General features: G+C 34.0%; 2 protein-coding genes across 11 annotated transcripts in view; both read right to left on the reverse strand.

Annotated features, from left to right (window-relative positions):
• The window catches only part of SLCO1B3 (solute carrier organic anion transporter family member 1B3), an 85,216-nt gene extending 66,491 nt beyond the window's left edge, over positions 1–18,725 (reverse strand). For 3 of the 9 annotated variants that reach the window (XM_025455284.3, XM_035707346.2, XM_035707347.2), the window contains exons 1-2: positions 18,581–18,725; positions 5,692–5,749 (exon numbers count right to left, since the gene is read on the reverse strand). The gene's annotated coding sequence lies outside the window, so the exon portion shown is untranslated. Of the gene's footprint in view, positions 1–5,691; positions 5,765–18,455; positions 18,526–18,580 lie in introns of those variants that run through there. The other 6 variants (XM_035707351.2, XM_035707348.2, XM_035707352.2 and 3 more) reach the window with 5 other exon arrangements.
• Positions 18,726–20,168: 1,443 nt separating this feature from the next.
• SLCO1C1 (solute carrier organic anion transporter family member 1C1) overlaps positions 20,169–23,919 on the reverse strand; it is a 55,810-nt gene continuing 52,059 nt past the window's right edge. Inside the window, exons 14-15 of one of the 2 annotated variants that reach the window (XM_025455280.3) lie at positions 22,555–22,669; positions 20,169–21,043 (exon numbers count right to left, since the gene is read on the reverse strand). In XM_025455280.3, coding sequence (XP_025311065.1) covers positions 20,821–21,043; positions 22,555–22,669 — 338 coding nt within the window. In that variant the 3' untranslated portion in view covers positions 20,169–20,820. Of the gene's footprint in view, positions 21,044–22,554; positions 22,673–23,919 lie in introns of both variants that reach the window. The other variant, XM_025455279.3, reaches the window with a different exon arrangement.

Below are 23,919 nucleotides of genomic sequence, written 5' to 3' on the forward strand. Positions count from 1 at the left end.
TATTCTATTCTCATCTCATTCACTAAATATTTTATATATCTTTGGCTTCTTAATGAGAATGTTTCAGGATTTAATTCCCACTTATTCCATGACAGTTTTATGAGTAAATTCCAGTTTTTCCATGACAACGTCAGGATTTAGTCATTGTATTTTGGTGATCTCATGTATTCTCATACCTGTAATGCTCTCTATATGTTGATAATTCTAAAATTTTTACCTCTGTTCAAGGTGCTACTCCTGAGATTTTTTTCCTCAGGACTTTACTCTGGATTTTTCCATTGCCAGCTCACTGTCTCCTTTTAGACAGACAATAGGCCTCTGATACTCAACATTTTTAAAGACTTTCACCTCATCTTCCCTTCCCAAACCTCTCCTCCTACAATATTCTCCATTTCAGTCAATTATAATTCTATCCTTCCAGCTGTACACAAGCACACATATACATGCATGTGCGCACTTGTGCACACATACACACAAACACACACAATATTGGAGTCATTCTGTACTCCTTTCTTATTCAAAATATATCAAGCTTTAATTTCAAAATATGCCCAGAATCTATTTCTCACAACCATCATGGCTATCACTCTGGTCCTGAATTATTGTGACACTCTCTAATTTGTACCTCAGCTATCTCCTTAAACTCAGCAACTCCACTCCCCCAAGTAAACTTCACCACAGAAGTCAGAACCATCATGTCAAAACAGGTCATATCATGACACTGTTCTGCTCAAATCTTCCAAAGTCTTCCTACATCACTCAGCATAAAGTCCAAAGAATGGCCTTAAGGCTTATAAGATTTAGCACCATATTCAGAGTATTTATACTTGCTGTTCTTCCTATTTTTCTCCAGATATCTGCATAGTTCACACCATCACCATCTTTCAGTACCCACACAAAAGATAGCTTTTTTCTGACCTCTTTTATTAACATAATTATTGTGATATTCAACCATATTATTGTGTATATCATAGTTCATTCCTTTCTATGCTGATTAGCATTCCATTGTATAAATATATTATAATTTCTTTATCTAAACTGTTTAAAGGAATTTGGGTTGTTTCTAGTTTTTGGTTATTATAAATAAAAGTCTTATGAATATCTGTTTATAAGTTTTTGTGTGGACATACACTTTCATTTCTCTTGAAAAATGCCTAGTAGTGGAATGCCTGGGTCATATGAGAGGTGCACATTTAAATTTTTAAGAAATTGCTTAATGTTTTTTTTTCATTTTATTTATTTTTTTAGAGGTTTATTTATTTATTTATTTATTTATTTATTTATTTATTTATTTATTCATGATAGACACAGAGAGAGAGATAGAGGCAGAGACACAGGCAGAGGGAGAAGCAGGCTCCATGCCGGGAGCTGGTCGGGGGACTCGATCCCAGGACTCCAGGATAGTGCCCTGGGCCAGAGGCAGGCGCTAAACCACTAAGCCACCCAGGGATCCCTAAATAAATAAATAAATAAATAAATAAATAAATAAATAAATAAATAGGATTTCGACATAAATATATATATATATATATATATTTATATTGGAGTTTGATTTGTCAACGTATAGTATAACACCGAGCGCTCATCCCGTCAAGTGCTCTGCTCAGTGCCCGTCACCCGGTCACCCCATCCCCCCGCCCATTAGAAATGATGAATACCCACCATTTGCTTCAACGTGGATGGAACTGGAGGATATTATGCTGTACTGTTTTCTAACAGAGTTGTATCATTTTACATTCTCAACAGCAATACATAAGAGTTTTGTTCCTCAATCTCTTCATCAACAATTAGTATGAATAGTCTTTTTAAATTTTATTCCTTCTAGTAGATATATATTGGTATCTAATTCTGATTTTAAATTTGCATTTACCTAATGACTAATGATGTTGAGTATATCCTCATGAGCTTAATTGCAATCCTTCCTCTCCCTTTCTCTTTCTCCCTTTTGGTCTGCTCAAACTTTTTGCTCAGTATTTACTGGTATATTTGTCTTCTCATCACTGAGTTGTAAGAGTTTTTTAGAGGTCTTCAAACAAGATCTCTGTTGGATATATGTTTACAAAGATTTTCAAGTCAGAACTTTAAAATTTTGATGAAGTCTAATTTATTAATTTTTTTATTTACCTTTGAGCTTTTGTGTTCTATGTTAGAAATCTTCACCAAAACAAGGTCAATTAGATTTTCTCATCTTGTTCTAGAGGTTTTATGCTTTTAGCTATTACATTTAAGTCTATACTCCATTTTGAATTACTCTTGGTATATGGTGTGAGTCAAGAGTCACAGGATCATTTGTTAGAAAGATTATTATTTCCCTACTAACTTGATTGGAATCTTTGTAAAATATCAGTTAAACACAAATGTGTAGGTCTATTTCTAGACTGTTTATTCTGTTCCATTGATCAATACGTTTACCTTTATATCAATACTATACTTTCTTGTTTGATAGCTTCATAAGTCTTGAAATCAGATAATAAAAGCCTTCCTTCTTTGTTCTTCTTTTTCAAGAATGTTGTGGATATTCTAGGTCTTTGACACTTCCATATACATTTTTAAATATGCTTGTCAATTTCTGAAAAAAGCTCTGCTGAAATTTTGGTAGGGGTCGCAGTGACTCTGTAGATCAGTTTTGGTATAATTGGCATCCTAATAATAACGAATCATACAATTGATACACATGGTCTATCTCCCCTTTGCTTAAGTTTTATTTAAAACTTTAATTTGTCACAACAGAGTTTTGAGTTTTCAAAGATAAGTCTTTCATGTATTTTGTCAAATAGTAAATGTATTTACTATTTTTTACTATTATAAATTATATTATTTTGATTTCAATTTATGCTTAATGTTAGTATATAAAAATAAAACTTTTCTAAGTATGTATATTGAACTTATATCCTGCTACCATCCTAAACCTATTTGGTAGTTCTAGAGGATTAAAAAATATATATTTCTTAGAATTTTTTTTTTTTTTTTTTTTTTGAGAGAGAGAGCATGAACAGGGGGAGGTGCAGAGGGAGAGAGAATCTTAAGCAGGCTCCAAGCTCAGTGCAGAGTCCAATGCAGGGCTTTATTTCATGACCCTGAGATCATGACTTGAGCCAAAATTAAGGCCACATGCTTAATCGACTGAGCCACCGGCTTCCCCTTTTTCTCAGAATTTTTAATGCATATTATCATGTTTTGTACAAATACAATTGTGCTTCTTCCTTTACAATTTGGATACTTTTTCTCCTGTCTTATTTTATTGTCTAAGGCCTGCAGTATTGTCTCCAGAGTATCATATCATAAAACAGAAATGGTGACAGCAGGGCCTTACCTTGTTCCCAATATTAGGGGGGAAAGTTTTCAGTCTTTCACAATTAAGAATGAGGCTAGGAGGCACCTCTGTGGCTCAGTTGGTCAAGCATTAAACTCTTGATTTTGGTTCAGATCATGATCTCAGGGTGGTGATATTGAGCCCTGCTTTGGGCTTCGTACTCAGTGTGGAATCTGCTTGAAGTGCTCTCTTTCCCTTTCTCTCTGTCCCTCCCCCGTTCGATAAATTAATTAATTAATTAATTAATTTTTATTTTTTAAAAAGAATGATACTAGCTGTAGCCTTCTGTACATATATGCTGAAGAGGTTCTCTTTTATTTCTAGTTTTATGAGATTTTTAAATCACTAATTGGTTAACATTCAAAAGTCAATAAAGGTAATTCATTCCATCAGTAGAATAAAAAAAAAAAACCTAAATTTATATTATCATCTTAAAAGACACAAAATAATGCATTTGATAAAATTCTTCATTACTCATGATAAAAACTTAGCAAACCATGACTAGAATTTCCTTAAATAATGGAGAGCATTAATCAGAGTACATACTTCATTATATTTTTATTGGACATCAATGTACCAATGGATACAAAGAAGATAGACTAATAAATTGAACATCCAATGAGTTAGAAAGAAGGATATACAGGGAATAATTGAGGAAATGAGATGAGGGGGAAAAGTGGAAATCTAAATTTATTATTTTGAAGCAGTTCCAGGTGATGATAAATACCAGAAAGTAGCTAGCTCCAAGATGGGGAGACTGAAGTGAAATGGGGTAGATTTTTCCCATTGCTCAACAAGGCATAGAATTTCTACTCACAGTTATTTATCTGTGTTGAGTCTTCAGGGTAGTGCTATCTGCAAGCACTTTGTACGATGATGAAAATGTTCTATATATGCACTCTCAAATGTAGTAGCAACTAGCTATGTGTGGTTAGTGAGCACTTCAAATGTTGCTTGTGTGGCCAAGAAACTGAATTTCTTATTTTCTTTAATTTAGATATAAGTAGCCACATGTAACTAGTGTCTGCCTTACTGGACAGCATAACTTCAACTTCTTGGGCAATATTTATACAGCCACTAATCTCTATTCAAAGTACCAGTTTGTATCATGCCAGAAGTGGAGCAGAGGGAAAAATGGTCTTTTCCTATGAGTGTCACAGAATCTTAGTTACACCATTCCTAAGGCTTTTACTTTTAATCTAACTCCTTCCAAGTCCTGAAATACCAAATCATTAGGCTGTTAGGAAACAGAGGGGATAGGCAATGCTCTACTACTTATATTATTCCTCTCTTCTCCTTCTCTTTTCTCTCTACTTTCCTGTTGTCTCTCAAGATCAAGGATCAAGCACAGTGTCAGAAACACCATAATCACTGAATATGTGGTAGCTATTACAATAGACTTTTTCTGATTTTAAACAATACTATAATGAATACTTTTATGAAAATATTTAAACATATCTATAATTATTTCTATGGTGTATATCCTAGAATCAAAATTACCAAATCAGAATATAAGCTTTTCAAAGTTCACTTTTCAAATTGCTTTCCCAAAAGAATCTATCAGTAACAGTGCCTCTAAATATACTGCACCTCTTAATTCATATCCATCAATCATATATTCCTATTCCTTCAATCTTTCACAATTAGTTGCAAAATGAAATCTCACTGTTTCATTTTTGCACTTATTTGATTATAGACTACATTCATGTTAATTCTATGAGACTTTATGACATAGTCTTTTAGTATATTTCATATGATACAAATCTTCTTTCCCTCAACTCTTTCTAAATCTCTGGCTCAAATTCAGAATAATATTTTTCATACTCAAATGTCAAGAGTGTGTATTCTCTTGAATAGCTCCAGTATAATATTTGGTTTTCTGTAATAGAAATCCTTGTTTTCTGAAAGATTCTTAACATTTCTGACAGCAAAACAACTGAGTTTTTTTTTTTTTTTTTTTTTGGAAATTACAACTTTCCTATAGAATTTTCAAGTTGTTTGCTCTCACAATCCCCAAGACTGTCTTTGGAGTGACGGAATTCTCCTGTCCTCAACTACTGCTAACCCCAGACCCCCTGAAATTCCAGTCATGCCCTTACCTCCTTGGATCACCTTATTCCTTTTCCTTAGGCCTCTCTTAGTGTGTTCTGCATCCCACGGACTTCCTCCTGGCTTTAGATGTCTTCTTAGATACCTTGGCTATCTATAGCTACCTAACAATTTTCATAAGACAACACATTGATTAGTTTAATCAACTACTCTAGAAGGTAGGACCGGAAAGAGTTGGTTAGTTTGGGAGTAAAGAAGGCCTAGGTGGGCAGGAGCAGACATTATGTCTGTAAATCAGAAACAAATACAAAAATCCAAGAAGAAATTACCAGTGTGGTCCTGACGATTGTGAAGTTCTCCAGCCAGTAGGTGGAAGCAGACTCCTATCTGTAAAGATGAATACTATAAACAATTCACACATCAGGTAGTCCTTTAGCGCTTGCAGTAAAACCAGTCCTCATTCTCCAAGGATTAGCTCTTTCTTGGGCAATATTTATACAGCCACTAATCTCTATTCAAAGGAGATTAGGGGCCTTCATGAATTTAACCCATGCTTGGGATATTACATTTCCACATAATTTCAGGTTGGGTGAAGTAAACGTAATAACTAAAGAGGAAAACATCATCTGAGGTTTCTAATGCTAATACACTAATCATGTTACATATTTAAATGAATTCTGTTCTTGTCCCATCCTCTAAGAAAGATAGTGCTATCTGGTTTAGGGTCAGAAAGGTAGGACTTGACAAAGAAGGGCAAATTCACAGAAGCAAGAAAAGCGGTAAGGGGAAGGGCATATATGCTTTGGTAAAGGAGATAATGTGACCTGTGAACTCCATGAGGGCAGGAATATATCTACAATTTTTGCTTCAAAGGCTAACACAGTTCGGGATGCCTGGTGGATATCCATCAAATATCTGTTGAACAAAACTGTTAGTGAATAAATAAAAGTTCAAATGGGTCTCTTTTCGAGATTTGCTATCTTAGCAGTGTCCCTTGTAAAATTTATGTAATGTATAAAGGAAAGTTGAAGGGCAGTGGAGAATGATGATGTAGGAAGCTGAATAATGACCTCCAAAGATATCCTCATCCTTATCCCTGGGACCTGAAAATGTTCACTAATGTGGCAAAGGGACTGTGCATATGCGATTAAGGATCTTAACATGGGGAGAGTATCATAGATAATCTGGACTGACCCTGAATGTAATCATCAGATGATGCGGTGATAGAAGCAGAGACAAGCTACACATTTTGGACTTGGAGAAAGAGACCACAAGCCAAGGAATACAGTAAGTCACTAGAAGCTAAGAAAAGCAAGAAAATAGACTCTCCTTTCAGAGTCTCCAAAAGGAATCAGCCTTTCCAACACCTTGACTTTATCCCAGTGAAACTGATTTCAGACTTGAAGTCTCAACACCCAGAAGGGAATAAATTTGTTCTGGGGCAAGCCACAAAGTTTGTGATACTTTGTATAGTAGCAATAGAGGAAAAGAACACAGGTGGTAACTGGCTTCTCATCCCTCATCTCTCTTTTTCTGTTGTCCTCCTTATACCTACTCTTCCAGAGACTGTCAATAGCAAAGTGTTCAATTAAGAGTTCTTGAACGTTGTATACACAAATCTCTTGTGGGTAGGGTTTCTGATAAGTGTTCCTATACAATATCCAGGAATCAAGGCTCATGGGCGGGCTCCAGGTAACATCCAATGGGCTGGTATTTCTACTGTTAACTAATCTCTTTCCGCTTACATTGTGATAGTAAGTTACCATATTTTCTTATGATCTTGGTGCCTAAGAGGATGCACCTCATATATCTCCAACTATTTGAACATGACTGACCAATAGTCTCGTAAAATTTAATCTTATTTTGTTATTTCCTTCTTGGAGGACAAATACATGTTATATCCTGAACATAATCTTGTTCCTTTTCTTTATCATGTTCCACTCATCTAGAAATGATCCTAGTTGTCTAGGCCATTGACCATAGTTCCAGTTAGCTTATTCTCTTCCAAAGAAGTTGAATCTGCTTCATTTATTATCACCTCAGATCAAGATCCTACTCCATATTGGTCATGCCAACTTGAACCTAATAGTGTCATTCACTCAGCCATAGATGTTTTATTTTCCTGCAGTATCCAATTGTTATTCTGCCCATTATTGATGATTCTAAAGATAATGTATGATCAAGCTCCTTGAAGTAGAAACATATTATAGTTGAGATCACAGACCGAATACAGACTGCCTAAGGCTTAAAGTCCAGCTCTTGCATTTAGGAACTCTGCTACCCAGTTACTAAACCGTATCTCACTTTTTCTCATCTGTTAAAGAGATGAGATAAGAGATAAGATGCCTTATCTGTTGCTGGGAAGATCAAATAAGAGAAATTTTGAAGTATTTAAAACTATTATGGCCACAAAAAGTCACATTTTTCATATTTCCAATTGTATGAAAGGTCCAGTATAGACAAATTCATAAAGACAGAAAGTAGATTAGTGGTTGACAGGGGTAGCAGCAGGGTAGGAGAGTGGGGAGTGATTGCTCATAAGTAATGAGCAGTGAGTTTTGGGGGGCGGGGTAGTGATCTAAAATGAGACAGTAATGATGTTTCAACATATTTAAAAACCCACTGAATCGTACACTTTAAACCATTGAACTTTATGGTATGTAAATTTTATTGCAATTTAAAAACAATATGGGCACATTGTATTGGCTGCTACTTTATTTTTTTATTTTTATTTTTATTTTTTTTAAAGATTCTCTTCATTCATGAGAGATACAGAGAGAGGCAGAGACATAGGCAGAGAGAGAGAGAAGCAGGCTCCCCGCAAGGAGCCCGATATGGGACTCGATCCCAGAACTCTGGGATCACGACCTGAGCCAAAGGCGCTCAACCACTGAGCCACCCAGGGGCCCCTGACTGCTACTTTAAATTATTATTGTGGTCAGTGTGTCTGGTTATTCTCTCTTATATTAAAAAAGAGGTGCTATAGCTGAAGAGTGTTGCCCCAAAATGCATATATTAAAGCCCTACTACTCAGAGTAACTGCTTTTGGAGATTAAGTTCTTAGGAAGCAATCAAGGTTAAAAGAGGTCATAAGGATGGTGCCATAATCCAATAGGACTGGTGTTGTATAAGAAAGGAAGACAGGAACGTTCTGTATTTTTAAGAAAGCAATGAGAAGGCAGATTTGAATTCAGGGTTAGCTATGTATACTCTTTGTGACTTTCTGAAAATTGGTTAACCTCAGTGTCCCTCTCATTTGTAACACAGGGATCACAATATACACCTCTAGATTGTTCAGATCATTAATTGAAGCTATATATTTATAGAAGCACAATGCCTGTACTTAGTGATTGATAACAAATTGCTATTAATATTCTACAGACTATTTTCGGAAACTAGGTAATAATAAAAGAAGGATGAAATCGTAACTAGAGGGAACTGTAAGATGAGGAAGGAGTTGTTCCTCTTTCTCCCATCATTTTTTTTTTTTCTTCAATAGTGGAAGAAAAAGGAACTTACCATCTAATGGGAAGGCAATAGAAGAAAAAAATGCTGGAAACTGAAGCAGCACTTTATTTCAGACCCAGGGCTTAAATAAGTATCCTGTGTACAGAAGCCAAGCACTTGAGCTACCTTGTCCTTACAAGTTGGGGGAATAGGAGGCATGGAAATAACAGGTAGTAGGGAGCATTCAGGAGCAGGGCCACACATGAGCAGCAATTAATGTCCCTGGCTATCTGACAAATTCCTAGGGACTGCAGAATATTTTGATGAAGGCAAAGAATCCGGGAGCCCCTGCCATGAGAGTGACTGCATTCCTTGAGGTATGGCAAAGTGGACAGGAGAGTAGGTGATGTGATGTCCATGTACAGACGGCATTTTTGCCAGCTCCCAGGCAATCCAGACCCAGATTTATAATGGCAAAGACTCCATTTAAAAATGTACAATAAACACTCATCACAAACAGAATTGCAGTAAACTAAATACTTTCAAAATGGTCAGGGTTCTGGTAGTTTTTTTTTTTTAATATGCATTTCTGAATAAGGCAAAACAGATGCACTTGTTAGCCTCCTGAATACTTTTCTGTCTTGAAATTTGGATTTTGCTTATGAAGCATGGAGTATGTTCCAATCACATTGGCCTTAGGCATGAAATAAATCAATGCCTGAATTTTTAAAATATGGATTTAATCCAAGCCAGACCTGGCCTAAAGCACTGTATAATCTAAGATTGAGTCGTACTGATGTTGGAGGCTGAATGTTTGAAAATGCAATCTATTAAAGGGTCTTATTGTAGATGCACCTGAATAACCTCAGTAGTAAAGCCCCATTAGTTGTAAATAATACCTTAATAAATAAAGCCTCTCTGTAAAAATTCATCATGTAAAACTTTGGGTCGAAAGTTTGTTAGCTTCCAGTATGTGATATCTATTTACACATATTTTTAAAGGACAAACTGTTTTTTTTCTTTTTCTTTTTTCTTTTTTTAATGGAGAAGAAGCCTTCCTCATCTCAGATTTTTACTCAGTTATCCTATTTCTCTCAGATCTGTAATGTTTCATTTTTTCAGTCACTGGGTACCCATTCTGTGCCAAGATCATTTCAGTGGGAGACAACTATTCCTTGACACACTGTGGAACTTGTAGGCAATAGATAAATGAGCAAGAGGAGATATATATGTATATATATGAGCAATATAAAGAGAAATAAGATTAATGGAATAGAAAAGAATAGCACATAGTACTTTAGTTAGGGTTTTTGGATCCTGAGTGGAACAAAGTGAGTGGGGTGGAGAGGAGAAAATGAGAGATGAGAGAGGTAGCTCTGCTTAGTAATGTAAGGCCTGGGAAGGCCCTGGTCACATTACATATCTATGATGTCAAAGATTATATGCTGTATTAGTATGGGTGCTCTATTTATAAAGTTATCATAGTTTCTCACACCAGTTTTTGTCCCATTAGTCTATCTTGAACTTCAAAGGCCTTGACTCTCAACTCAGGTTGGCCAACGATAGGTACTGGTGATGAGTCAGGTAGCAATCTCACACTGCTAGGAGGTAACTTGACTTTGTGGGCTATAAGAACTTCCACTTCTGTGGTCCGGATCCTCCTATCTGTTAACTAATGACTTTTAAGGGATCCCTGGGTGGCGCAGCGGTTTGGCGCCTGCCTTTGGCCCAGGGCGTGATCCTGGAGACCCGGGATCGAATCCCACGTCGGGCTCCCGGTGCATGGAGCCTGCTTCTCCCTCTGCCTGTGTCTCTGCCTCTCTCTCTCTCACTGTGTGCCTATCATAAATAAATTTAAAAAAATTAAAAAAAAAAAATAAAATCACTTGCAGGGCCGACACTCTGATTACTAGGGTAGTAGGTATGGTGTCCCTTGATCATTGTGAGGTTCTCTGCAGTACATGAGCTACCAAATATATAAATATATATATATATATATTTTACAAGTAAAGCCCTTTACCCAGCCTAGATATCTATACTAGAAAGAAAAGAGAAAAATGAAAACAACACAGGCAAACTACTTTTGTTTAGATACAGGCAAATATTGTAGAACAGAATTGAAAACTTGATTTTGTCAAAATCAAAACTGAACATCCTGGATATATGGTACCTTGTATCATATCACTATGTCTGCTGGTTTGGGGCTTTGAAGAAATTTCGACTACATATGGTGAGTGTCAAGAGCACTAGACTAGGCATCAGAGCTGTGGTTTTAAGTTTCTGCTCTGTTAAAACCTGACACTACAACTTTAGCTAGTCAGTTAAACTCATATAATACTCTTACAGGATCAGATTTTTTGTATCTATAATGGAAGTAAATATTAATCTTAAGGTTATGTGGAATTAGAAAAAAATATATATATACACACTAAAATGCTTTATAGATCCAGAAGAAATATGCATTATATATAAATGCAATATATATATATAAGGATTATACATAAGTGGTCTTTTAGGTTTCAAATGGATATTTTTGGAAGCTGATATAATAATCTTGAATTTATCTAGAAGAAAAAATGAACTATACTTAAACTTTGAGAATGAATCATATGAAGGCAGGCATGAGTGGTCAGAAATTAAAATGTATTTTATGCATTTTTATACTTTATATATGTAATTCTCATATAGTGTGATCCTGGGCAGAAATAGCATATTAATGAGATTAGAAAATCCCAGACACTCATAATTTAATAATTTGTAAAGGTGGAGAATAGGGACTTCTAAACACATAGTATTAGAGCAAGTGGCTAACAATTTGTCAAAATAATTCAGTTCTTCATCTCAAAATACTATATCAAGTGGCACCTGGCTGGCTCAGTCAGAGAGATTTTGGATCTTAGGGTTGTAAGTTCAAGTTCCACATTGGGTGTAGAGATTACTTTAAATAAAAAAATAAAATCTTTAAAAAATACACCAAAATAAATCCAGATACATTAAATATTTTTGGAAACTAAATTATAAAACATAGATAAATGCAGATAATTAGACCATCATAAGGTAAGAAAATTATTTTAAGCATATATATAATGTAGAATCTATAAAGGAGTATATGATTATAATTTTAAAATATTTAAGTAAAAAATTACATTAAACAAAAAATTAAACTCCTGTCATATATTGGATTATGTTCCCTCAGAATTCATATGTTGAAGCTCTAACCCCAGTCTTCCAGAATGGGACTGTATCTGGAAATAGAACCTTCCAAGAGATGACTAAGTTAAAATGAAGCCATTAGGGTGGGCCCAAATCCAATCTGACTGATATCCTTATAAAAGCAGGATATTAGGACAGAGGAAGAGACACCAGGGATGCATGTGCACAGAAAAAAAGGCCATGTGAAACCATTGAGAAGGCAGCTATCTGCAAGCCAAGAAGGGAGACCTCAGGAGAAAGCAAATCTGCCAACACTTTGATCATGGACTTCTGGTCTCCAGAACCGTTGTTTAGATAAATTTCTGTTGTATAAACCACCCAGTCTGTGGTAATTTATTGTGACAGCTTTAGCAAAATAATACAGCCCTCAAATTAGAAAAATTATTACACATGGAACATACTTATGGCTAATATTATTAATAAAATAATCACCAAATAATATTTGTGACAGATTGTGAACACAACCTATAAGAAATATGACCAGTAGACCTATGTTTTAATACACTAACAGGGGATCCCTGGGTGGCTCAGCAGTTTGGCGCCTGCCTTAGGCCTGGGGCATGATCCTGGAGTCTTGGGATCGAGTCCCATGTTGGGCTCCTTGCATGGAGCCTGCTCCTCCCTCTGCCTGTGTCTTTGCCTCTCTCTCTGTGTCTCTCATGAATAAATGAGTAAAATCTTTTAAAAAAATACACTAATAAAAAAAATGAAATTGAAATGCCATTTTCAATTTATCAAATTGATAAATTGGTGAAGTTTGAGGACAGGTCATCTTTCAAATGCTGCTTGTGTGATGTTCTTTTGTCTTTCTCTTTTAGAATGTCACTGGTTAGTATATTTGAAACATTCTATCTCCAGGAATCTATTTTAAAGAAATAAATAAAGATAGGCAAAAGGATGCATGCTTGAAATTTTCCTTGTGATTTGTTTATATAGCGAAGACAAGAGACATAAAAATAATTTATTAATAATTTAGCTCTTAAATCTTTGATTACATTAATAAAACAATCTTAGAATTGTGAGTAGGAGAGATTGAAAGTAAAAACAACTTTTTGTAGTTTTATTTTTTATAATTAAACTGCAGGTCTACTGAGGTAAAATTGACATATAAAGCTGTAAGATATCTAAGGTGTACATAGTGGTGACTTGACATACATATATATTGTGAAAGAATCTCCCATCTAGTTAACTAACACATCAATAACCTCACTTTTTGTTTGTGAGAACATTTAAGTTCTACTCTCTTAGCAATTTCAATTCTATAATACAGTGTGGTTTTTTTTTTTAGAGAAGTATTGAAAATCTTTATTTGATAAGCCTGTGAAATATTATGCAGGTATCAAAACAAAATAAGATTATACGAATATATATATATTCATATATATATGAATAATATTAAGATATTATTATAATCTTATTTTGTTTTGATACCTGCATAATATATATATATTTACCATAATATAAATAAATAAGTAAAAAAATAAATAAATAAATAAATAAGTAAGTAAGTAAATAAATAAATAAATAAATAAATATTTACCTACAGGCATTTCCAAGATACATTTTTAAGTAAAATAAAACAAGTTATGAATGATGTATAATGAATAATCTGAATTTTTTAAAAAATTAAGTGAGCAAAAATCAATATATGCATATATATGTTGGTACATGCCTTTTTTTTTTGGAAGGGGAAGTTGGTGACTGGGTGTCTGGCACTGAGAGGGGCACTTGACAGGATGAGCACTGGGTATTATATGCTGACAAATCAAACTCCAATAAAAAAAATATACCAAAATAAAAGCTACAATACAGTGTTAACCAGGATAGTCACCATGTTTTATATTAGATCCTCAGATCTTATTTATCTTATAGCTGAAAGTCTGTACACTTTTACCAACTTCTCCCTACCTTCTCACCTTCTAGCCCCAGGCAACCATTCTATGCTCTGATTCTATGAATTTTATTTCTTCTTTTTTTTTTTTTTTAGATTTCACACATAAGTAATATCATGTAGTATTTTTCTTTTTCTCTCTGGCTTATTTCACTTAGTGTAATGCCTTCAAGGTCCATCCCATGTATCACAAATGGCAGGATTTCTTCCTTTCTCATGGCTGAATTATATTCCATCGTATATAGAGATATACACCACATCTTCTTTATCCATTCATCCACTGATGGGCACTTGGGTTGTTTCCAAATCTTGTCTATATAAATTATGCTGTGATGAACATGGAAGAGCAGATATCTTTTTAATGTCCTGTTTCATTTCCTTGGATATATATCTAGAAGTGGAATCTTGGGTCATATGGTAGTTTTGTTTTTAAATTTTTGAGGAGCCTCCATACTGTTTTCTGTTATGGCTGCATGAATTTATATTCTTACCAATAGTTCACAAGGGTTCCCTTTAATCCACATTCCTCTCAACACCTTTTATCTCTTGTCTTCTTAATGATAACATTCTAACAAGTGTGAAGTGATATCTCATTGTGGTTTTAATTTTCATTTCCCTGATTATTAATGATATTGAACATCTTTTTATTTACTTGTTAGCCATCTGAATGTCTTCTTTACAAAAATGTCTACTCAGTCCTTCTGTCCATTTTTAATAAGATTATTTATTTTATTGCTGTTGAGTTGTATGAATTTTTATATATTTTTACTATTACCTCTTATCAGATATATGATATACAAATATTTTCTCCCATTTTGTAGGTTGCCTTTTCTTTTGTTGCAGATTTCCCTTGCTGTGCAGATGCTTTTTAGTTTGGTGTCATCCCACTCATTTATTTTTGTTTTAGTTGCCTTTGCGTTTGGTGTCAAATCCAAAAAATTGCTGCCAAGACTAGCGTCAAGGAGCTTACCTCCTATATTTTCTTCCAGCAATTTTATTGTTTCAAGTCTTACATTTAAGTCTTTTAAATTTAACATTTTAAATGTTTAGCCTTATAAAAAGAGAGTCAATATATAGCATTTCTTATTTGACTTTTTGTATTTTTAAGAAGAGAAAAATGATGTTAATGTATATTTTTATAATTCTTGGATAACTTTCGGATAACCAATTGCAAAATATTTTTTGAAATTGCTAAATAAGTGGATAGAATTTCCATATTGTTAGTGCAATCTAAAAGCAAAAATGCAGCACATATAGTACATGGAAGAATAAAGGAAAATGCAAAGAAGGAAATGTAAAACAAAGTGGAATAAATAATATAAAAAGGAAAACTAAATATCAAGTGTGATAATTATATTTGCTAATAGACAAAATTTTAAAGTAAAAAGAAAATCCAGTTTTATGCTATGAATAAATTTCTAACCTTAAACAGAATGCAGAAAATTGAAAAAAAGGCAGGGCCAAAAATTTATAAAGTAAACATAATTAATAAAGACAGCAGAAGTGGCATTATTATAATAAAATTCAAAAAAATGTATTAACTATAACAAATTTTTAAAAATCAAATCTATATATCATAAAGACATAACAGAAAACACATTAAGTTCTACAAATGAAAACTTGAAAAATTGGAAGCAATTCACAAAACTCATTCAATTACATTGAATGATCTTAATATGTTTATTTTTAAGTTTAAAAAAAAAGAAAAAATAAAATGAAAGAAAAGCATCAAAAGATGTGAATGATATAATTAATTGGTTTGATTTGGTAAATATATATTTAGTATTGTATTATAATCAATTAATATATTTTATTTCCAAAACCTGAACTTACTAATATTCATAACTTGATTTCTCTGGTTTAAATCCTCAATAAGTTTCCAAAAAGATAAACTGGATAGGCTACATTCTCTAATTATAAATGTGATTCATCTGAAAAATAAAAGACAAATTTATATATTTATTTATTTATTTATTTATTTATTTATTTATTTAATTTATTCATTCATGAAACACACACACACACACACACACACACACAAAGGCAGAGACACAGGCACAGGGAGAAGCAGGCTCCATGCAGGGAGCCTCACGTGGGACTCGATATTGTGTCTCCAGGATCACGCCCTGTACTGAAGGCGGTGCTAAACCGCTAAGCCACCCGGGCTGCCCAAAAGACACATTTAAATTAAAATATCCAAACAGAAATTTTAAATAATCTTCCCTCAAGAGCAATTAGGAATTTTGAATTAAATAGAAAATCAAGAACGTATCTGTAAACAATTAGGGAAACATCACTGTCACTGCAGCATGGCAACCCTTTTAATTATATACAAATTTTACATTAAGAGATATTAATTAATGTTTTCATTACTAAACTAGAGCATAGTTATAAGCCTACAAGTCAAGAATTTAGGTAAAGTCTTTTTTAAGCATGCCTTAAGAAAGAGAAGGAAAGTAAAAAATAAAAATTAATTAAAAATAAATAAAATTAGGTAGCAGAGAAACAATCCAAAAGCCATTTCTTTGAAAATTTCAATAAAATAAGTCTCTATTAAGCAAAATTCACCAAAAAAAGACAAACCTAAGAGCATAATATAAGCTTACTTGCTCTAATTTTACAAAATTAAAAAAATCTTTAAAGAATCATGGAGATTTTTCTAGAAAAAAAATATATTTTCAAAGTTGAATCAGTAAGCAGATTTTTTTTAAAGCTTCAATAACCAATCAAAAACTTTTCAAAGTATTATTTCTTTAAAAGGTTAAAAACAGGGCAGCTCGGGTGGCTCAGTGGTTTTGCGCTGCCTATAGCCGGGGGTGTGATCCTGGAGACCGGATCGAGTCCCACATTAGGCTCTCTGCATGGAGCCTGCTTCTCCCTCTGCCTGTGTCTCTGCCGGCCCCTCTCTCTCTGTGTCTCTCATGAATAAATAAATAAAATCTTTAAAAAAAATAAAAAAATAAAAGGCTAAAAACATTCTTTCAAAATGTAAAAGGTTCAGATACTTCCTATACTATAAATTCCGTTCTAGAACTTTTAAAACAAAATGATTTTCTAGTTAATTTTACATTTTTTTAAATTTATAAATTTCATAAAACTGCATAAGCCTAATACTAGACATACAAGATAAGCAAAAAATCTTAAAAGGAGGATGCTAAAATTGTGTTTTCCTAATACACTGCATTGACAATTACCTAGGTCCACGAGTTTTTAATAAAAAGTGGATTTAGTGCCAAATAATTTTGAAATACACATCCTCTTGAAGAAATTAGCATTACATTATCACATTAAGGATTGTATAGTTGTGTGAGAGTTATCATTAACTCAGCATATCCTAAAATTATTCAAGCATTAAACACTTTTTTACATCATTAATATTTAAATGTGTTAATATGCTTCTAATGCTTGATTCATAATAGGTCTTCAGTAAACATTTTTATTCCTGTTTTTCTCTTTTCTCCTAATTGTGAGATTTTGTGGCTTCATCAGTAGATGCCATGGATCTTGATCATAAACATTCAGGCTTTTCCCGATGGCATGTTCACAGAGCTGAACATATTTCACATTATCATTCTTGACAATGCAGAAGTAAAGGTACAGGGGACAGAAAGGAGATGAAGAGAGTCTGGAGACATCAAAGGAAAGGAGGAAGCTCTAGGATCGTCATTTTACAAGGTGGGGAAACACAATATGATTTATGTTAGCGGAATGAGAAATGGAGGTATTGATGCGACATTTGAGGAACCCAGAAAAGGGATCTCACTATGTATAATTACATAGGATGAGAGACATCATTCCTAACCTATCAGAGAAGACACTCAATAGACATTGCTTCAAAGCTGATAAGTCAAGGACGTGGTATGTGCATATTATCTAAAGATGTGGAAGTAAGGGTCAGATAAATCAATGACCCAAACTTGTGAGAAGTTATTGCCTTTGAGGAATGAATAGAGGTGAAGTTGGGCTACAGGACTGGTACTTTCCATTTTAAATCATTTTGCATCATTTGCTTTTTATAAAAATGTGTACATGTTTTGCTGTGTTAAAACTTTTCTAACAGAGATGTCCAAAATTTATTTTTAGCAAAATTAGCAAGAGATAATAATTTAGAGTACAGGTTAATACAGGCATAACATGACTGTTCAAAACTGATAAAATTCAATTTAAACTTGGTTCCACCAATTACTGAGACTTGTTAGCTTGAATAAGTCACTAAAAATCTCTAAACTGTGCTTTCTTCCTCTAAAAATATCAGTAATTATACCTAACACATAATGTTATTCTGATATTTGAAATTGAAATAACATGTCTCAAGCACACATAAGGAGAGTGCTTAATATCGTTATACTTAATAGTTGTTATAAAATTACTAAAAATTATTACTATTCTTGAGTATATGTTATAGTCACTGTATTCATTCAATCTCCCTTTATGTGTGACTATATAAATCTGTAGTATTTAAGTGGTGATTTCTTAAATGCTAATGGTGACAAAAGTTCTTCTAGTTGTTTTTAAGAATTTCAGAGGGTTTGTTTTTATTACCTGCTTTAAAGGCATCATGATGTAATGGAAGAAATCAGCATTAGTCTGCCTGTCTTCACCTTGGGTATGTCAATTAATCCAATTTAAGTCACTCCATTTATAAAATGACATTGCTGGAGATTTACCTGTCTGAAAGTTATATTGAAGCAGATGTTCCTTTAAGGTGCTGGTCACTTCCAGAGGCTATGGCTGTAGAATAAGGAGTGATGTTGGGATCCCACATGTCAGTCAATGTCTTACCTCTAAATGTTTGGCCCTGGGGCTGAGGGAGTTTTTTTGACCTTTGAAATGAAGTTTGGTTTCTTAGTAAAAAATTAATAATGTGCTTTACTGAGGCGTAAAAGCCTGCTTACTTCTGTCAGATGAAGTTATTCATCCAAAATATCAGGGTTCCTCTTAGCAAATTCAATTCCCCACTAAATTATACCCTCATATGCCATATTACTGAGTTTAGTATATTTAATTCCACTGCCAAAGTAATGGTTATGCATTAAAAAAATGCTTCCTTTTCACTGACTTCCAATACTTTTATGAAAAAAGATCATTCAATCAACTTTCATGCCAATTTTGATTTTTCAAATTACTCAAGAGTATACTGGATAGGATTCTGTTTAGAAATTTACTTGCAAAAAAACTTACTTTTCAGGATATTGCTACAAAAAGCTTTGAAAAATAAAGAGGACATGGGAGACAGGACGAGGACCTTGAATTTAAATTACAGCTCTACAAAGAAAATTCTGGACAAGTATACTCACTCACCCACCTTATAAATATTTGTTGTGGGTAAGACTGATACCAGGATGACAAAAAGAATTCCTGCTCTCAAGTTAGCACAGCAGCAGCAGGTCTGATGTAGACCTGCTGGAAACAAAGCATGTTGATTTTTCTTTTAAAAAATAGTACAATATGAGATAATGTTGCATCATTAATTCAAATAAAATTACACAATATACATTTAGAGGAAATTTCCTCTGCTCTCCCTCCCCAAACTTTCCATCTCCAGTTTTTTCCACTCATATTTATAGGACTGGTATGTAATGGAAAAATAAAAAGACAGCAAACTATTTTGTTTGTACTAGTTGATCCTTCCACTGTTTAAGACTATTGCATTTTTGAGCTGGACCCTCTTGTTAGACTTAGACTTCTGGAAACTCCTCAAACAAACCTCTTGTTGGGAGTGTCCTGATTACATGATCTGTTTGTTGTAAAGGCTGCTAACAATTATGGTACAACTTCAAGACTCCACAGGGGTGGTCTCAATCATTAAGTCTGCTTTTCTAAGGAGGCCCAAGCCCCTCTTATACAGCCATTGGAGGAAGGAAAATACAATAATAATAAAGCTGATGATGGAAGACTGCTGAACCTACTATATCTCCTCAGAGAAGTGCCAGGAAGCCAGCAGAGAGGAAATGTTCAGAAACAAAGGACTATCTGGCAGGTTGTGGCAGTGTCAGTCCCCTGACCAGAAGCCCTTAGTCCCTGTGATGAGTGCCAGATAGAGCACCTAAGAACTATGCCATCATTAAACCCATCACCTCTGCATTCCTATTATAACACCTAAGCTTACTGTAGACTTTCAGAAATTCAACTTTCAAATGCATTTTATGATCACATCATGTGCATCCATCTGGAGAAGCTTACATATATTAAAATATGGGCAGTACTGTATTAACAGTATTTTTTAATCCACTGAATTTATAGAAGGACAATGAAGCATGTTAATATTAATTTTATTACTTTACCATCATGGTCACTTCAAGTGTCACACACAATGCACATACAATGAACGGTAGATGAGCTAATAATCCAAAATTCGAATCTTCCAAAATCATTTGCCACTATACATTTCTGTATCAATTATTATAGTCCAAAACAAAGGAAGAGCTTAAAATGAAATCTTTCTCTACATATTCTGATTCTATCCTAAGATCTTCATTAGGGTCATGTTTGAAGGAAGCCAAGATAAAATTTAATTTTTTAACAGGACTCTTCCTCTTGACAAGTATCTCAGTTTAGAAATCACTTTATACATAGCCATTAGATTATCAGGACAATTGTTCCACTAAGAATACAGTGAATATATCAAAGGGTACAAGGCAAAATTAAGCAGAATGAGTATATAATATAAGGGATTTGTATAAATAATATAATAATATAAGGAAGAATTAAAAGGTTTGGATTAATTATGTACATTTTCTATAACTTGTTTAATGATATTTGCTATTAGGTACATTATTTAATACCTAGGGTCGAACACAAAGACATATTTTGAAAGGAAAAAAATACACATTTAAAACGCCTTTGATTAAAATCTGTTTACAGAATTTCCAGAAATCAGAAAATATGGCTTCAAGTCATCATTTTTCTAGAGCTGTGTTTCCTTTCCTGGCCAGTAGTTGGGTTGTAGCAAATGATCACTTGTAGTACAATTTTCCTTCCTCGTTCTTGCAGACACCATTGTTCCTTCTGTCTTGGTTCTGAAGCTTCTATGTTTTGAAACACAATTTTTCTTTAAAGTGAAAAGTACTGCAATACTTAGGAAAATGGACACTGTGCCCAGCATCACAGTTAGTCCCAGATAGATGTGTCTAAAAGGAGAGAGAAGCTTGGTCATAATATTGCAACTATCAAAATGGGAATGGAAGGTAATAATATTCAATACATATCAATATCAAGAAAACTAATCTATCAATGAAACCATCACGAAGATGTTTTTCTTAAGAACAAATTCAGTGGCTATAAAAGACCTCTCTATGAACATCAGACAGACTATTGAAGGCAGTGTGCAAATATAAAGCGATCTCTTAGTGGTGCCATAATTTTTGGTTACTACTAATTGCATAATCAGTTCCATCTTCTCTGTAAATTATTCCCTTAGACTGGGTGACCATATGCCTATTTGCCCAGAACAGTCCTAGCTTATGCTGGTGTTGTCCCAGTGTACTTCTTAATAGTGCTCCTTTTCAGTCTCAACAGCATCCAGGTTGAATGATAAATTATGTGGTTACCCTACCTTTGAAACTTGCCCAAATGCACTTCTACAAAAAACTGCAAGAAGCAATGTTAAGGGAGAATCAGAGCTCTTGGTGGAGCAGAATAACTTAAGAATAAACCAGAGGTTTAAATCACTTTCTTCAATAAGCACCCTGTAGTTCCACATTCTATCATAAAAGAGAAAGGTATGGAAGGACAGGTTAAATGATTTATTCTGGTCACCTTGCACACATATTCAGTCTCTGATGAAATACATTGTCTTTACATTAAAATAATGTAGCCTTAGCAAATGTGAGCAAAGCACAAATTCTACTCACAGATCAAGTCCCTTTCACAGACCAAAATAAATTTCTCACATAACATCAAAGCCTATTAAATCAAACAAACTTATTTAAGATGGTTGGCTCAATTCACATCCAATGTCCAACTTACACAGTTCAGTACCAAGTTTATCCCTCCAGAAAATTCTCAGATTGTAAATCTAAAAAAAATCCTTCCTGCTTTTAAGCCATTGAAGCACTGCTTTAAGCAATAAGGGGACTAAATGTTTGATGAACTGAACTGAATGATACCATAGTGAAAAAGCCATGCCCCTCAGCCCCATACACACTCATACACACAGAAAAAACCTTTTACTTTTATGCATCTCAAGTACTGGAATAATTGAACATCAGTTTGGCAATAAAAGCTGGACAGATTTAGAGCCAAATCCAACTCTTGCCCAGGGGGATTATATCTGACGTAAATGGGACAGTTTGGCTCAGTTTGAAAAAGAATAGAATTAAACCCAAAATGTGACCTAAATTTAAATGCTTCTGAGCTTCAGAGAATTACCCACTTGTGTGCATAAACTTGCAAAATTCTACTGTATTCTGGAATCTTTTGTGAATTTTTTAAAATGATTACTCATTGAAAATGGGAGTTAAGATTAGGAATGGGGAAAAATGAAAAGTCTAGCCAAATAAATAATAATAAAATTATTCTATAAAAAAGAACATGCTTCTTGGTTAGATCATCCTTTTGCAGTGAGAAATGGTTACTGCTAATTTCATTGTGCAAACCTAGAATGCTGTATTAGTGAGATGCTACGAGTTTGATCCCATACCTGAAAGCATTTGAATCATACAATCTGCAGGAGCCTCTACTTCCACATCTTTTAAATCCCCATTTGAGGCAAGAAGTGTCAATCAAAATTCCAAAATACATGGGAGCTGGGATTCCTGCTGTGAGAAAAACAAATAATTGCTACTGAAAATATATACACATCTTTTTGTTTATCCTATAATGAGTAAGTCTCTGGAACTACTTTCAACCTAAAAAGTACTGCTTTGGAGATAATAGGTACCTGCAGGAGATCAGAATATTCTACTTCATATTTCTCTGACTTAAAGGTTATTTTTTGAAACAGAAGGCATAGGAGAAGTTCTGAAGATGGAGCACAAGTATCCTTTTTGTAAGGGGAGATTTACATTTATAACAGAGATATCTCCATTTGTAACAGTGTCTATCTTTCTGTACCAAGAAAAGACAGATGATTCTTAGTCCCAAGAGGCTTTTATCAAAAGGAGAAGGCACCAACCTAAATCTCCATAACAAATCTAACCCTTGTTTACCCTACTTTTCCTGGTAATTTTCCCATTACTTAAAAATGGGTTTTACTTATTTTATCCTGTTATCATTTTTCTATTGTGCTGAAAATACTGGTTTCTAATATTAGCATAATATCTTATTTGCTTTATCTTAAAATACAAACAGTTTCAACATAACAATACCAATGTTAGGGTTAAAGATAAGACTACAGAATGTAGTGAAGTTATGTGGATTTGGTAATGATCCCGTCCTTTTAAATCTAACTGGTTTTCTGTATGGTTATGCCTCCAGTATGCTACATGGCTAGTTTCAGTTTAAGAATGTCTTAGTTTCTTTTCAATGTTTTCTTAATTACATAAAAATTTTGCAGGATTTCATCTTTTTAAAGAGATTTATTTATTTATTTATTTATTTATTTATTTATTTATTTATTTGAAAGAGAGAGAAAATGAGCACGTATGTGTGAGAGGCAGGGGAAGGCAGTGAGAGAGGGAGAGAATCTCAAGCAGACTCCCTGCCCAGCTTGAAGCCTGACACAGGGCTCAATGAATGTACCCTGAGATCAAGACCTGAAAAAGCTTTGCATGATTTCAAATTAAAAATTAAATTAGAGTTACTGTTACAAACTCTACTTTCCATTCCGTCCTCTTACTTTTTACCTTCCCTTACAAGTAACCACTACTGCCACCATCACCACCACCATCACTATTACTATCACCACTACCATCATCATCATCAATTTTTAGTTTATAATTCTGTTTTTTTTTTTAAGATTTTACTTATTTATTAGTGAGAGACACAGAGTGAGAGAGAGAGAGAGAGAGGCAGAGACATAGGCAGAGGGAGAAGCAGGCTCCATGCAGGGAGCCTGATGTGGGAT

Source organism: Canis lupus, chromosome 27, assembly GCF_003254725.2.
Source record: "Canis lupus dingo isolate Sandy chromosome 27, ASM325472v2, whole genome shotgun sequence".
In the NCBI taxonomy this organism is placed as follows: domain Eukaryota; kingdom Metazoa; phylum Chordata; class Mammalia; order Carnivora; family Canidae; genus Canis; species Canis lupus.